The sequence below is a fragment of the Diorhabda carinulata genome, chromosome 6 (genome assembly GCF_026250575.1).
Source record: "Diorhabda carinulata isolate Delta chromosome 6, icDioCari1.1, whole genome shotgun sequence".
Classification (NCBI taxonomy): domain Eukaryota; kingdom Metazoa; phylum Arthropoda; class Insecta; order Coleoptera; family Chrysomelidae; genus Diorhabda; species Diorhabda carinulata.
Window position 1 is genome coordinate 24687397 of NC_079465.1, and position 17738 is coordinate 24705134.

At 35.0% G+C, this 17738-nt stretch overlaps 1 protein-coding gene across 1 annotated transcript in view; it reads right to left on the reverse strand.

The window, feature by feature from the left end:
* The window catches only part of LOC130894913 (carbonic anhydrase-related protein 10), a 174984-nt gene that overhangs the window by 56268 nt on the left and 100978 nt on the right, over nucleotides 1-17738 (reverse strand). The window contains exons 3-5 of the mRNA XM_057801946.1: nucleotides 15250-15386; nucleotides 12601-12792; nucleotides 4084-4179 (exon numbers count right to left, since the gene is read on the reverse strand). Of these exons, the coding sequence (XP_057657929.1) occupies nucleotides 4084-4179; nucleotides 12601-12792; nucleotides 15250-15386 (425 nt within the window). The remainder of the gene's footprint in view (nucleotides 1-4083; nucleotides 4180-12600; nucleotides 12793-15249; nucleotides 15387-17738) is intronic.

Below are 17738 nucleotides of genomic sequence, written 5' to 3' on the forward strand. Positions count from 1 at the left end.
AGTCGATGAACAACGTGAAAAAAATATGTATCTATCAGGATCGGCTTAGAAAAACCACAACCATTGAAAATAAACGTTTTAGACGATTTTTAGTAGCTCAGATCAATGAATCTAGGGATCTGTCTTCTACAGTTAATAAAAGATTGATAGAAATTGATCTTTTTGAAAGGATGGCAGTGAAGAAACCTTAAAACGTCAAAATAAAATCGATAGATTACTGAAGAAGATAAAAATTGGACGTATGAAAGATTGCAGAGAGTTTTATAGAATTGTGAGTCAAAGTTTGAGGTTTTTGGGTATTTATGCGCAGATCACAAACAGAACGGATATTAGATAGTACGTTTTGGTCAGCACCGGGTTGTCGAAAGGCATCTACTAGTATGACAACGATCTCAAGCATTCCTCGAAGAGTATTGAAATTAATGATACGACCGTCACAGTCGCCTGATCTGAACTCAATAGAATTGTGGTACATATTGTAAAGAGAAGTCAGAAAAAAGTGTCTTACTTCCACTTTTGGAAATATTTAGATCATATCAACGGTTTAATTTGGACTGTTTATCGGTAAAACAATTCATGTACGTCAATGGTCCAATCCCCAAACATGTTGACCGGTCGGTAAAATACGACGAAAGGCCAATAAACGCTAAACCGTCTCCGCTGTTATCCATAAAAAGTAACTGTCCTGAAATGAACACTTTGCCGCCACTCTGTTGAAATTATTAGTTAATACTTTTGTCGTTCCGCATAGCGTGAAAACTGTTGTGACAACCGCGAAAATTGTCGGTTCAACGTTTCGGACACGTCCAATAAACAAACACCGAACCTTTCATTTGCCACAATGAAAACTATTATGACGATCACGGTTATTTTAATCACGGATAGTTAAACCTCGTTAGGTATATGATTAAATTTGATTTTTATTGAATCATATACGAGGTAATTCCTATTAGTTCATCTTTATTAGAGCTAACCAATATCCAGATTAAAATTTACCATCGTGTAGTATGGCTGCCGTGGGGTAAACAAACGCTCGTGCCATAGGTTCTAACCTCAATTATATCTCAAGAGTTGCTACTTGGAGAAGTACAAAATTTTCTTCCGGAATCGGGGATTTGTTGTTTTTTTTTTGACTATGCAGGGAATATGAATTATATACGAGGTAATTCCTATTAGTTCATCTTTATTAGAGCTAACCAATATCCAGATTAAAATTTAAAATCGTGTAGTATGGCCGCCGTGGGATAAACAAATGCTCGTGCCGTAGGTTCTAACCTCAATTATATCTCAAGAGTTGCTACTTGGAGAAGTACAAAATTTTCTTCCGGAATCGGGGATTTGTTATTATTTTCTGACTATACAGGGAATATGAATTATATACGAGGTAATTCCTATTAGCTAATCTTTACTAGAGCTAACCAATATGGAGATTAAAATTTACCATCGTCTAGTATGGCTGCCGTGGGGTAAACAAATGCTCGTGCCGTTAGGTTCTAACCTCAATTATATCTCAAGAGTTGCTACTTGGAGAAGTACAAAATTTTCTTCCGGAATCGGGGATTTGTTATTATTTTCTGACTATACAGGGAATATGAATTATATACGAGGTAATTCCTATTAGCTCATCTTTACTAGAGCTAACCAATATGGAGATTAAAATTTACCATCGTCTAGTATGGCTGCCGTGGGGTAAACAAATGCTCGTGCCGTTAGGTTCTAACCTCAATTATATCTCAAGAGTTGCTACTTGGAGAAGTACAAAATTTTCTTCCGGAATCGGGGATTTGTTATTATTTTCTGACTATACAGGGAATATGAATTATATACGAGGTAATTCCTATTAGCTCATCTTTATTAGAGCTAACCAATATCCAGATTAAAATTTACCATCGTGTAGTATGGCCGCCGTGGGATAAACAAATGCTCGTGCCGTAGGTTCTAACCTCAATTATATCTCAAGAGTTGCTACTTGGAGAAGTACAAAATTTTCTTCCGGAATCGGGGATTTGTTATTATTTTCTGACTATACAGGGAATATGAATTATATACGAGGTAATTCCTATTAGCTCATCTTTACTAGAGCTAACCAATATGGAGATTAAAATTTACCATCGTCTAGTATGGCTGCCGTGGGGTAAACAAATGCTCGTGCCGTTAGGTTCTAACCTCAATTATATCTCAAGAGTTGCTACTTGGAGAAGTACAAAATTTTCTTCCGGAATCGGGGATTTGTTATTATTTTCTGACTATACAGGGAATATGAATTATATACGAGGTAATTCCTATTAGCTCATCTTTATTAGAGCTAACCAATATCCAGATTAAAATTTACCATCGTGTAGTATGGCCGCCGTGGGATAAACAAATGCTCGTGCCGTAGGTTCTAACCTCAATTATATCTCAAGAGTTGCTACTTGGAGAAGTACAAAATTTTCTTCCGGAATCGGGGATTTGTTATTATTTTCTGACTATACAGGGAATATGAATTATATACGAGGTAATTCCTATTAGCTCATCTTTACTAGAGCTAACCAATATGGAGATTAAAATTTACCATCGTCTAGTATGGCTGCCGTGGGGTAAACAAATGCTCGTGCCGTTAGGTTCTAACCTCAATTATATCTCAAGAGTTGCTACTTGGAGAAGTACAAAATTTTCTTCCGGAATCGGGGATTTGTTATTATTTTCTGACTATACAGGGAATATGAATTATATACGAGGTAATTCCTATTAGCTCATCTTTATTAGAGCTAACCAATATCCAGATTAAAATTTACCATCGTGTAGTATGGCCGCCGTGGGATAAACAAATGCTTGTACCGTTAGGTTCTAGCCTCGATTCTATCTCAAGAGTTGCTACTTGGAGAAGTACAAAATGTTCTTCCAGAATCGGGGATTTGTTATTATTTTCTGACTATACAGGGAATATGATTTATATACGAGGTAATTCCTATTATTTTATCTTTACTAGAGGTAACCAATATGGAGATTAAAATTTACCATCGTCTAGTATGGCCGCCGTGGGGTAAACAAACGCTTGTGCCGTTAGATTCTAACCTTGAAATATCTATGGATTCTTCTCAGCAACATAAAACAAAGAAACAATACAAAACAAGTCTCATACTGCCATTTTGACGTGAATAAGCGACTTTTTTAGATTGAGGGTCGTTCAAGTAAAACTTAGCGTAATTTTCAAAAATTTTTGACACCTTATCTCAAATTTCGTTACGTACTACTTCAATATTCCTTGCGTAATTAATTTTGACGTAGTTTCATATCAATTCTGATCCAGTATCCTCTAAAACATGCAGAATAACGTGCCAAAAAGACAAATCGTTTATTGAAGATGCGACAGTACGAATTTCAAAAGACCCCGTGAATGATATTCTGCAAGAGAATGCGATAAAAAAGACGGAAACTATTTTATCGACCGAAAAGGTGAAGACAATCTTTTTTTGCCGTTTTCATCAACTATTTGAAGAGAGGCAGAACGATCTTGTGTGGAATTATCAATTCGATGAAGATTGTAAAAAAAAACAGTCATATTCGATGTTGAAAAAAGCATCTAGTCACACATCAATGGTCTCCATGTTAAAATTCGTCGATTTGGAATACGAACGTCCACCGTATCGTCCATATTTGACGTAGTGTGGATTTTTTTGTTTCAAAATGTAAACAATCGGCAATATTTGTGTCTAATGAATAGAGCATCGTTACTTTGCAAATCACAAGAGGTTTTTACATACTAAAGAATTCAAAGCATCGTTGGGTCAAAAATAATGAACTAAATTTTCATTTTTCTCATATAGAAGAAATAATTTTCGATCCCCCTCGTATGTTCAAACTAAATTAATCTAAGATAAAAAGTGTGTTATCCAATTTGTATAAATAACATTTTTTGGAAATATTTTCAAAATAAAATCAGTTATTTTCCGAATCATTTTTATCTCTATTTAATATGAATTATCATTTATAGCAAAACCATTACGTTTTGCTATAAAAAATCCTTCTAAAATTTTCATCATTAATTCTCTTTTTCCCACATCCTAAATCCACTTTTATCTAGTTTTTTAATCCACTCACCTGTACCATTAACGAAATACCAACAATACCCTGTGATTTGTGCTGCGCTTCTGACATGTTATGGTATAATTCTTTATTAAAACCATACAATTGAATCTGAAATAAAACAAGGTATTAACTTCATACAACGAAGCCAATTGCCTCGAATCGATTTCTGATATTCAGCTCCAATTCATCGAGATAATTCGCAAAATATAAAAGTATTGGATACTTGATTTAGTCTTTTTATAAACAAGAAAAACAGAAAAAATATTGAAAAGTACAGTTTGATACACGGTTTTATTAAACAAGTCTTCAAACTTCAAACCAAATTTCAATAAACCGCCGTAGCTTTCATGTTGTCTTGATTTGGAATAACCAAAAGGCAGTGCTGCTATCTATGAATGAACGTTAGAAGTATAGGGAAGAAAATTTTGACATAAAAGCACATAACCTTAAATCGACTAGTTAGTTAAGACCGGTATGTATGTATATTACACTTTGCACTACTTTTGTCGAATTTAATTCGTCTTGACATACCCATAGATCTAAGATTAATCACCTGTCATGATTGTTTTTACCATTTCTTCGCACCAATCGACTCGATTGTCAAATTATATCACATGACGATCAGTTTACGCACACCATCGATGTTTTGTAGCACGACTGCGGATTTTGGACGAGCTTTCACAAAATTAATCATGATCGTATTCCGAAAACCAAAAATCCAAACGATCTGAAGATGATGTATAGCACTAATATTAGATACAACACGTTCTGATTACGTTCACCATTAAAACTTTATGTTGGCGATATCAGATTTGACGAATCCGTAACAGTGTTGCCATATCTCGAAACTTAAATAGCAACCCTCGTAGTATCTGTGATATATTCCGTTATAAGTGCAGTTTTCCGTATTTTCCACTAAATCGAATTTCCCGTAGCATCATCGTGCATTTGAACGAAACTTTCTAATAAAAAATATTCGTATCCGGAGAGGTTCTTTAGTTATTTGATATAATCCGGTAAAAATAAAAAAAGAACATATTTAACTTCCGCGCTTTTACAACTCCATTCACGTGAATCCTTTTAGAGTTGTAGTTCGTATTCATGGCGGCGCACGATCCTTTTCAGTTTCTTCTTCTCTATACATATTATATTAGTATATACAAGTGTACGTGTATCAAGTATGTGGAAGATGTAGAGTAATAAAATTCGAAGTAATTCAATTTTTCCACTCGATTATAATATTACAAGAGCTTCTAATATAATCGATTATCATCGATTGCTCGATTGGTTCAAAATGTTCTACAGTGTTTTGAAGTAAAGTTAGTCCAAGAAATATGCCAGAACATTTGGTAACGACAGAATCTAGCAAAAAATACAACCAAGCTTTCCAATAACCACGTTTCATTATTAAGAAATAAAATTATGGAGATTAACCACAAGTTTATTGATTTTCGGTGCTATAAAATTGTTTTCTTGAAATTGAAATCCGTCCAATTACATCCAAGTTATGCCTTTACGAATATTGTTGAGTTTTTTTATAGAATTTGGCTTTTTTTAATCTAAAAGATATGCATATATCACACTAAAGTTACTAAGACCAGTTTTTTATTAATAAAATGATAATTTTGTACAATATATATTTCCACAAATCGATCTATCATTTTCCTCAAATTGCAAAATTTTAACAGTTTCATTATCCATAGAATGATGTTCATATAAAACGTATTCGGCAAACGAGCATTTGTCCGGGTATAATTTACAGTCACTTTTGTGAGGGATTATCTGATTAGTGAGTGCCCCTCACAATTTTAACCAATCGTGTCAGTCAATAGATATGAGGGTATGAGTTTCCGTTAAAAAGTATTTTTTTTTTTCATGAAGTATTAAGATTAGAAATATAAGAGATCAATTATTGTGGAATTGTGGCAAACAAGCACCTATATGTGCACTACCTTTAATATGTATTCTAAGCTTGGTGAAATACTGAACTAACAAAAAATCATAGTGAAGGAATTTGAGGAAGATGCAATCAGCGAGGCCCACAGGCTAATTCAAAGCCAGGAAATCTCACAGGTCAAAGGATTCTAGAGCTAATAAAGCTAGGAAGCCATGACACACCAATCATCCGCTAGCTTGAAATATACCTCTTTGATACACAGGTAGTATGAAGCTAGCGCAAGAAGCTGGACTGGTCATTTCTGGATCAAAATGGAACTTCTCCATACCTATAGGAAAAACAATCACCATTTTTATGTAGAGCTGCTAGCAATACACAAATGTGCTCAAGAGTATTTGGATAGAAACCTCTCTAAAAAGAACACAAGGTCCTGAAAGCTATTGAAGTACCAGCTAACAAAAACCAAGTAACTCTAATTTGACTCCCAGGACATCAGGGTATACCAAGGTGCCAAAAAAGATTCATACCTTAGACCAAAGCCCTTCTGTGCCATATCAATAACGAACTGAACGAATAGCTAAAGAATTAGATGAAGTTTTATTGGAGAAACACTTCAGGTCTAACACAATACAAAAGATTCATAACCAAATCAACTAAGAAGTCTAAAGAACTTCTAGTGATGACCAGAAACGATATGAAACTGGGGGTGGGTCTTCTGACAGGTAACTACCTTGTCAAACACTACCTTAAGACAATGAGGATGGAAGAGAACGACTACTACAAGGCTTAATAACTTGAAGGAGTAATATTAACATCTTTGGGAGAAGTCTATGTATTTTGGAAGAAACTGGTACACAGTATCTTGTAGGAATAGGTTATAGAGTGGCTGTAAAGCCAAAACGATTCCTCAAAACAATCTACAATCTACTACTAGCGCAATTTATGTCTTTGATCGACCATATGAGCCTGGTAGATATGTTTCGGAATAAATGTGGTTCTCACTAATAGTTTGTTGACTCAAGTTAATGCTGATGTAAGTTTCGTAAATATTACATAATAAAAATGATCTTTATAGCGACAACGGGTATAAAAGAGATTTAAGCGTGTCGCTTTCGTGACTGTATCCCATTAAAAAATCTTTAAATCGCTACTAACGAACTAATACTCTGTATACGTCTAAGAAGATTTCACAGCCAAATTAGAAAGTTTAAAGTCGAGTCAGCTATACGACTAGCGACATTAATGACTTCAGAATTGCTCTAAAAAGTTTATAAAAATGAGAAGATGTTCTCCATTACGTTTTGGAAATAAATATCTAGCATCTTATATATGTCGCTAATAACTCTGGACAGTTTGGAGTTCCAAGAATAGAACGAAAAGTTTCTCAAGAAATATTCGATCTAATAATGTCGGATTCGATTCATACAACTGGAAATATAGAGAAATAATAAATACTCGCATCAAGTACATGTTCGAAAATGACTATATCTTATAGTCCATTCATCCCAGCTTCAATGTAACCATATATTTATTGACGTACAAACTGATAGTGATCAGAAAATGATCAATCAATCATCAAACGTCGTAGGACGATTTTTTTAAAGTGACAAGTCACAATAATCAAAGTTCGATAACTTCTCATAACTTATACCAACGAAACATCTATACAAAACGTAAATTTAAACTGGAGACAAATCTATCGGTTCTGGTTGATTATCGACGGGATTTTCTGGTTTTTGAACTGCTGCTGATTGACTTTGTAAGTAGATAGAGTTACGCCATATATAAGAACACAAATTCTCTAGTTTACTGCTGCTTTGGTTGTGATTGACCTGGTGCGTCTTCTTCTGGAGTCAAGTCTATCGGTTCTGGTTTGTTATCGACGGGATTTTCTGGTTTTTGAACTGCTGCTGGTTGACTTTGTAAGTAGATAGAGCTACGCCATATATAACAATACAAATTCTCTAGTTTACTGCTGCTTTGGTTGTGATTGACCTGGTGCGTCATCTTCTGAAGTCAAGTCTATCGGTTCTGGTTTGTTATCGACGGGATATTGAGGATTTTGAGCTGCTGCTGGTTGAATTTGTAAGTAGATAGAGTTACGCCATATATAAGAATACAAATTCTCTAGTTTACTGCTGCTTTTGTTGTGATTGTCCTGGTGCGTCATCTTCTGGAGACAAATATATCGGTTCTGGTTTGTTATCGACGGGATTTTCTGGTTTTTGAACTGCTGCTGGTTGACTTTGTAAGTAGATAGAGCTACGCCATATATAACAATACAAATTCTCTAGTTTACTGCTGCTTTTGTTGTGATTGTCCTGGTGCGTCATCTTCTGGAGACAAATCTATCGGTTCTGGTTGATTATCGACGGGATGTTCTGGCTTTTGAGCTGCTGCTGGTTGACTTTGTAAGTAGATAGAGCTACGCCATATATAAGAATACAAATTCTCTAGGTTACTGCTACTTTTGTTGTGATTGTCCTGGTGCGTCATCTTCTGGAGACAAATCTATTGGTTCTGGTTGATTATCGACGGGACGTTCTGGATTTTGAGCTGCTGCTGGTTGACTTTGTAAGTAGATAGAGCTACGCCATATATAACAATACAAATTCTCTAGTTTACTGCTGCTTTTGTTGTGATTGTCCTGGTGCGTCATCTTCTGGAGACAAATCTATTGGTTCTGGTTGATTATCGACGGGACGTTCTGGATTTTGAGCTGCTGCTGGTTGACTTTGTAAGTAGATAGAGCTACGCCATATATAAGAATACAAATTCTCTAGGTTACTGCTGCTTTTGTTGTGATTGTCCTGGTGCGTCATCTTCTGGAGACAAATCTATTGGTTCTGGTTGATTATCGACGGGATGTTCTGGATTTTGAGCTGCTGCTGGTTGACTTTGTAAGTAGATAGAGCTACGCCATATATAAGAATACAAATTCTCTAGGTTACTGCTGCTTTTGTTGTGATTGTCCTGGTGCGTCATCTTCTGGAGACAAATCTATTGGTTCTGGTTGATTATCGACGGGATGTTCTGGATTTTGAGCTGCTGCTGGTTGACTTTGTAAGTAGATAGAGCTACGCCATATATAAGAATACAAATTCTCTAGGTTACTGCTGCTTTTGTTGTGATTGTCCTGGTGCGTCATCTTCTGGAGACAAATCTATTGGTTCTGGTTGATTATTGACGGGATGTTCTGGATTTTGAGCTGCTGCTGGTTGACTTTGTAAGTGGATAGAGCTACGCCATATATAACAATATAAAACCTCTTAAATGTCGTTCGATATTTTTTTACAACCACTAAATCACTCTTCCCAACTATTCATTAGCTTCTTTTAATATGGAAAATAAAATTTTTTTTAGTATTTTTTTAGTTTTTCCCTCATCTCCGCTAGTGTTTTTCTGCTACTTTCGGAATCAATAAAAGCTAGGATGGAAAATAAACGGGGGAAAAAATAAATGATTACATTTCCGCAACCCTACGTACGCGCTTCCAAGGTCTAACAACCTCTTCTAAATGTTTTAAGGAAATTGAAAAGCCTCTACCCATAAACCATAAGGATTAAACGGCCTTATTCGGATGGTAGTTTGTTTCAAAATTCTCCGCGAATTCATATATTAATATCTCGAATGTAGAAGTTTATTTTCATATGAAGATTGATTATTAATTTGAGTCAAATCAAATTTTTTTTATAATAACTAATCATTGATTTTATCGAATAACGAAAAACAATCAATCTAATATTTCAAATGTTATATGTGGAATAAAATTCGTGTCAAAGGTCCTATTTCGTTGGAGACTAATAACACTTTCCGTTGAAAAAATTCCGTAATCCGATAATACGAGTGAATGCTTTTAATTCCTAGTGGAGTTGCGTCGGTGTATTCTTTCAGAATACGAAATCTTCCAAGGAAAACAAAATCCTACGACAAGATTACCTCCACGTCTTTATGTTAGTGGATCGTTTGATACTGAAGATGTAATCCTCCGCGAAAACCTCCCTTGAGATACATTCAACTAACAATTGCTACTCATTGACTGAAACGACGGAAGTTACAAAGGGAGGAATGCCGTCAATTGTGAAAATTTATCGTAATAAAAATTATAAAAATCATCAAAGCCACGAAAACCCTGATGGTGTACAGAAACTTCGCAGGGAGGTATTGGGGGTAGTAGTTGGAGGTACTAGGAATAATCCAAACACCAAGAGAAACAATCTCTCATAGGACCAAAGACTTGCTTGGAAATGTGCAACTGGAGCCATGAAATTACGCTGCACTAGAAGTAAGTCTAAGCCTCCCACATGGTTTTGAAAAGCGTGGCAAAAAAAACAATCAAACCGTAATTTGAAAATGACCAATCAAGAAACAAGCTACAGGATATAATACTGAAGAAATTCCATTAAATGGTACATAGAAGGTTCTAAAACAGCATTGAATAGGAACGTACAGCTCCAGAACCAAAAACTGAGAAAGCTTTGGTAAGACACCAAGCATTTTTCAAGTAGAAATGGAGAGAAACGAAACGTCTGACACTCGCTTAAGCAGGCATAGACCAACCTTTCATAGAACCTGAACCCTTCTGTGGTACCCGCTTCAGAGCAATAGGAGAAGCATTGGAAAACAAGATGGATAGGGAGACGCTTAGCAGATATTGTAGATTCCGTTAAACAAAGGACGAAATTTCTATATAAATTCTTTCGAAGTGTGAGACGCTACGGAATTCCAGAGCATTTGGGATCGTATTAAATAGAAAAAGGACGATCCCCGGAATGGATTGGTTCCTCTATATCGCGGCTAGAAAACGGAAAAACAACGGATCCTTTGGGTTTACTCAATATCCCAATATAAATACGTATGTATATACAAAAGTTTGTAAATAAACTTCTTTCTTCGTATTTTTGTCTTAATATTTATTTTAGTCGTGGATAAAATATAGTATTCACACTGTATAATGAAACTAGTACGTTTTTAGAAGCAGTCATTCGGATATAGAGGGAGAAAAACGTTGTAATAGAATCAAAACACGTAGAAATTGAAGTGTGTGTATACATAAATTGAGTTATGTTTGAATTCTATACATCCATTTTATTTGCTGAAATAAAATTTGGAAAATGCGTTTTTTGTTAACACTCTACACGTTTCATCGGAATGCTGGAGACTTTCCGAAAAGGTCTTTAGGGAGTTCGTTATTCGTATAAATTTATAAACTAAATTTTTGTCATAATTACATTTAATAATTTGTACATTCAAAAATTATAGTTACAAATACTCTTACTTTCGAAGATATAAATAATATTTTTTCTATTACTTTGCGTGAATTAAGTGCTATAGAAACACTTAAGTGCGTACATACACTAAGTAGTAATGCGTAAAAAATGTATTATTAAGGTCTCTGTAGGAGAATTACCATTAAACTTTTGTATTTTGATCAAATAGAAAAAATATTGTATGCAATTCGTGTGTAAAGGCCTTTTTTCGATTCATGTGATTGTCGCAATTCGACGAAAAAGGCTACTTTACACACTTCTTATATAAATGTTATATAAATAACTAGGTTTATTTAATTCGATGAAAAATTAATTTTGTTTTTTCGGGAACGATTTGAATGTTTGAAGGATATTATAATAAATTGTTACATGCAATCGGGTGAATTTTATTTATTAAATCTATGCAGAAACAGAATTTTATCAACAGAAACTTACGTTTTCTTGGAGATAAAGATAATATGAAAAAATTAACACGTATGACATATTTGAAACACGGAAAGAGTATTTTGGAAAAAATCTAGTCACAGAAATGGAAATATAACAAAAGGACGATAATTGAATAGCGAAAGGGAAAAATTATGATGAAGGAAATCACGGAAGACGAAGTTCAAGGAAATTAAAACAGAAAAAGCTTTTGGAGGTCACTCCCTAAAAGCAGAAATAATTATTTACTCGGGATGAACATGAATGGAATGACTATTAAAGATACCTCAGTATAAACCAAATAAAGACCAAGACCAAGACCAAGACCAAGACCAAGACCAAGACCAAGACCAAGACCAAGACCAAGACCAAGACCAAGACCAAGACCAAGACCAAGACCAAGACCAAGACCAAGACCAAGACCAAGACCAAGACCAAGACCAAGACCAAGACCAAGACCAAGACCAAGACCAAGACCAAGACCAAGACCAAGACCAAGACCAAGACCAAGACCAAGACCAAGACCAAGACCAAGACCAAGACCAAGACCAAGACCAAGACCAAGACCAAGACCAAGACCAAGACCAAGACCAAGACCAAGACCAAGACCAAGACCAAGACCAAGACCAAGACCAAGACCAAGACCAAGACCAAGACCAAGACCAAGACCAAGACCAAGACCAAGACCAAGACCAAGACCAAGACCAAGACCAACACCAAGACCAACACCAAGACCAACACCAACACCAACACCAACACCAACATCAACACCAAAACCAAGACCAAGACTAAACCGGTCCTGGTCTTCTCATCAATAATTTAGTCCAATATGAATAAAAATTTAATTATTTTTCTATATCATCATCTTGTTGTGGACAGTATAGATAGTTTAATCGTCTAATATAAATAAATTTGAAGATTAATAGATTTTTTTCTTACCTCTGCAGGAAACGAATACCCATGAATATAGTGCTCAGAACCTTGCTGATTTTCAGTACCATAATGAATATAAATTTCTTCGAATTGATACCGATACGCTAACGGTCCTCCTGTTATATTAACGAGTGTTTTACTATCTTTATCTATCCGAAATACCAATGACTGACCGGTATTATGTAGCATTCCATTTACCTGAAAACCAATCGAATGGTCATCAATAAATATAAATACATACTAATAATTTTGATAAAATAATAAGCTCCAAATACAATCGTGAGCAAAACAAGCAACTGTTGCTAAATCTGCTCGCTCCAACACCAGTTTCAATCGAAACCAACTCGATTCTTGTTTCTATTAAAATACCCGCCCAAACTATGTAGGAACCTCCTCCAAAAGCCACGTTTTCTTTTAGACAAACCACGTAAATCTTCTGTAGACTCATTTTCTTATGCGGCTACCAAACTAAACCCCATTGTTCTACAGTCTAATTAACGTGTTTTCTGGGAAATAGGGCTCCGTGGGCTGGGGTTAATTTGGGGCTAGTAGCTGGCCTTTTTGGCTCAAGTTTAGATGTCTCTTGGAGGTGCAAGTTTCTCCTCGATGGAAGTTACCAGTCTTTTGGTAAACTTTGGAACCAGTAGACCGATTCATGTTCAACGTACTGGCCACTTTTTGCTGTCCTTGTCATAATAGGATAACAGTTTGAGCAGGTTATACTAAAAAAAAAGCTATTTCGTGCTCAATTTTTTCAAATGAATACAATTTATTCACAAAATATGCATTTAGTATAGCTCTTCAAAATCCTACAGTCAGTGGAGTAATTTTTTTGTGAAAAATCAAAGTTTCCTCGTTTGGAAATAAACCATTAAAAAACTCAATCACGGAATCATTTCCTTCGCTTTTGAAAGGTAAATATAAAAATCGGGATAAGGAAATGAGCCCAACGAATAAAAAACAGTCAGATTTAACGAAGCAAATTTCGCGAATAATTTAGACAAAATGCAAGTCACAGACTTAAGTGTTTTTAGCGTGATTGAATTTTTTTTCTAGCTTTCCTTCTGGATTCAAAGTCAGTTTAACTGATGTATAATGATCTAAATCATTAGTGGCATACCGCAAAACCGCACATAGAATGATAGATTATGCTCTCGACCGAAGAGTAATTTTACTGATATATATTTTTCTTTTCGGAAGCAATCACCATTTGTAATGGATAAAATATTCAGTCTTTCCGTCTCTCGAAAGATAATTTTAGATTCAATATATTGTGCGCCATTAACAACGTTTAAATGTACGAGGTCTGGCTATTAAATAACGAGACTACTTACGAAAAACGGTTTTATTATAAAAATTATTCTACATTCCAGCGCTCCCCTTCAATATACTTCCATCCCCTCGCCATATACCTTCCCATACGTTTTTTCCATTGATCTAAGCAATACTGGAAGTCTTCTTTGATTCCTTTTGAAGCAGATTTTCTGGTAAGGCGTCAGAGACTTTTCTCATGTGTAATTCCTCGTGTAAAATTTTTCTAATCGTTTCTTTATCTGGGTTTACAGTTTCGGCAATCATCCGGATGGTCATTCGACGATCTGTACGTACAATTTGGTTGATTTTGGTGACTGTTTCCGGAGTTGGGGTGACCTGGGCGCTGGTCATCTTCAGTGCTCTCTCTAAAGCGGTTACATCACTCAAAAACACGCGCACGAGATAGAGAATTGTCCCCATAGGCTTCTTGCAACAATTTATAGCACTCAGTCGGAGTTTTTTTCAATTTAACTCGTTTAGGGCGCCCTCTATGCGTGCAGTCTCGTTATTTAAAAACCAGACCTCGTATTATGGTACAGTCAATTATATAATATCAAACAGTTTTGATTATAATTACGATGATGAATCATTTATAGGGAATAATTATATTAGAATTGGCTTTTCAAAAAGACCCTTTTTTAATTTCTGAGAATATGCTCAAAAATTGATTTTTTTTTGGTTTTTGGTACAATAAATCATGAAACTGTTGATATATTTAATTGGAAAAGGATGTTTCATAATATGGATAATAAAATAGCGAATTAACTTGAAAGAAAAAGTTAAGGAACTTATTGGGAAAAACAGGTGATTCGGTACGGGTTATTACGATGGAGAAAGTATTCTAAGAAAGAAATAATGGACAGGACAACAGGAAAAGATCGAGATTATCAATTAATCAATGAATTTACTAGATCAGAACTGCAGTTACAGGGAAAAGTGGTAATTAGGCATTGGGCAACCTCGTAGGCTATGTTGAAGGTACGTCCAAAGGCACTTAATATCAAAAATGTGTTTAGTTTCTCTTTGTTTTGTGATCCATTTGACCCGTTGAGTCTTGTATCTTCAATTTTATCGAAAAAATCTAAAAACATCAATTTTGGACTTTATAAAATGGTAGAAATTTGTTTATTCAATTTTTTAGCATGTTTTGAACCGAAAAAATCAATTCTGTAATCGGCATTCGAAAGAAATAAAATGATTGTTTGAAATTGAGCAAAATAAAACCTAAATAATTATTAAAAACAAAGTTTGTGGACTCAATTTTGATTTATCTATAAATAAACATAATTTGTTTGAAGCAAATTCCAATGAAAAAATTATTTTTTGATATTAATCACTTACTTTATGTTTATCTATGTGGATGTGTCTAAGGTATGGATCAAATAACAATTTATCTGGCTCTACATTGATGGGAGATTGTCGTCTTCCTTTTGAGCACATATTCCATTGAGGATTCATCAATCCCCAGTATCCAGGACCTGTAACAGAACAATCTATCACCACACTTTATCTAACTCGATGTTTGTTTGTATATTCAGATTCAAAATTCAATGAACACTTTATAAAAATATCAGTTTCCCAATATTTTTATTTGAAATGCATTAGCCTAACCAATATGAAGGTGAACTAGCCTGGCCTGGCCATAAGACCTGCGAAGACCAGCATAGACCACACTTGAAAAGGGAGAACCAGCTCCAAAGAGAGCAAAGACCGTTCCATCTGCAGGCAAGGCCACGGAGTCAGTTTTTTGGGATGCGCGTGGAATAATTTCCATTGATTATCAACGGCGGGTATTATTTGAACTTATTGCATCAAGAAATCAAGCAAAAACGGCAGGATTTGGTTAAGAAGAAACACCCACACACAGATATGCTACTGCAAAGGCCAAAATTAATGAATTAAAATTATAATTCCTACTTCATGTACCCTATTCGTCAGATTCAGTCCCCTCGGATTATTTTCTGTTTCCAAACTTGAAAAAATGGCTCGGAGATTGAAGATTTTCCAACAATGAAGACGTGGTGTTGCCAGTTAATGACTAGTAGTAGGTTACGTTGAAAAAAATTTGTAATTGGGTCAGGTACTTTTGGGTTTATCGTCTTATAGCGCAAGATTAATTAATATTTATTGATTCCAGTTATGAATTTCTGTCTGTTATGTGGTAAGTTCATATTTTATCGAATTTGCTTTGGTAACCAATTGATATCATATCAAAATAACTGTGTGATTTGTCGGTATTAGCAATTTTCGTCAGCGTTTATGTTTGCTCTGGAATAATGTCCTTTTCGTCCTTTTCTTGTGAGATTTAGATCCAGATTTTGTCGAAGCACTTTGTTAGTAGTAGTTTTGGTCATAGAAAAAAGGTATAACTCCTTCATGCTTATGAAACAAACCTTAAATATTTCATTAAACTCAATTAGAATCTACCACAAGAAAACTTTACCGAGAATAATGAAATTATGAGCAATTTGACTGCATTATATACCAGTCCAATATCATGAATATTTCGAATACAAATTTAATTTTCAGTCTGTTAGTACAGAAGGAAACAATCGATTTCTAATACTATCGAAAGAGGCGACGACGAGAAACTTGATTGGTAAGAAATTTTCATGTTTTACGATGTGCCATAACGAACCACGATAAAACTGTAATGCCCGTAATTTTGGTTCCAATTTACGATAAAAATAAAACTAAAACGCGTTAATTCAGCATGTAAACGATCTAGACAACATAAGTTAGGATATTAAGAGGTTATTGAATTATTTATAGCGTGTCAAATTGCAGAGACGCGATTCAACCGAATTAATTGATGTTTGCACTGAATCAAGTGAGTTCCGAAGGCCGTTGGTCCACAAAAGCAGCGCAAAATCAACGCGATTTGGACATGACACACAAAACTTATTTTCTACATTAAGTTCAGCAACAACGTCTCAAGTCAAACTTATATACTTGATTTTAATTCATCGGTTATCGGAGATCAAAAGTGATCGTTGTTTGTTAAATTAGCTTGCGTTTTTAACCACATGTTGTATAAAATAAAGGGTTTACCCTATGTGAATGAATAATTTTCAGTAATCACGTTAACCCCACGTAGAGTAATCAATCTGCATCCCCAAACTGAAATTAAGAAAGTTAAAATTGCTGTATTAATGTAGTTACTCCACCCGTGGTAACAAATTATATTAAAGCCAGATATCCACTTTTCCACTTCAATCCCGTTGAGCCTACCATTAGCCTCCTCCACTTCATTCTTCCGGAACCCGTTCTCCATCCATAACACTCTACGGGGGTGTTTATTTGTAAATTCGTGCCAAGATAAGGTCGATTTACTTAAATTTTCGCTAGCACATCTCCTTTCTGAATGTTTTTTATTCACGCAAGAGAAAGACTCGTTTAGATAAATCTGCGGCATGCAAAATGGACGACGATATAGTCGAGAGGAACCGTTAAAACGGGCTTAGATTTTTATCGCGAACGAACAACAGTATGAGTACTTTTTTTTTGGAAAGAAGTTTTATTAAATTTTTGTTCGCAATTGTTGTAGAAAATACGAATTTGAATAATTATGAAAACGATATCAAACATATAAATATGATAACATTTAGAGAGAGAAATTTCTCGGAAGGGATTTGTGTTTGTTAAAGAGGACCCTGATATAGGAATTGCTCCTCTGCAGGGCTGGAGTTGTGGTAAATGCGTGGGGTTGTGTTTACTAACTTTTCTTGAAGAGGAAAAGCAGGGATTCAGTTTTTTGGCTAATACGAAACGAAAAAAGAGATTGTAAGTGAAGAAAGTTTTTCTCAGTTTAGGTTTTTGTTTGATTTTTT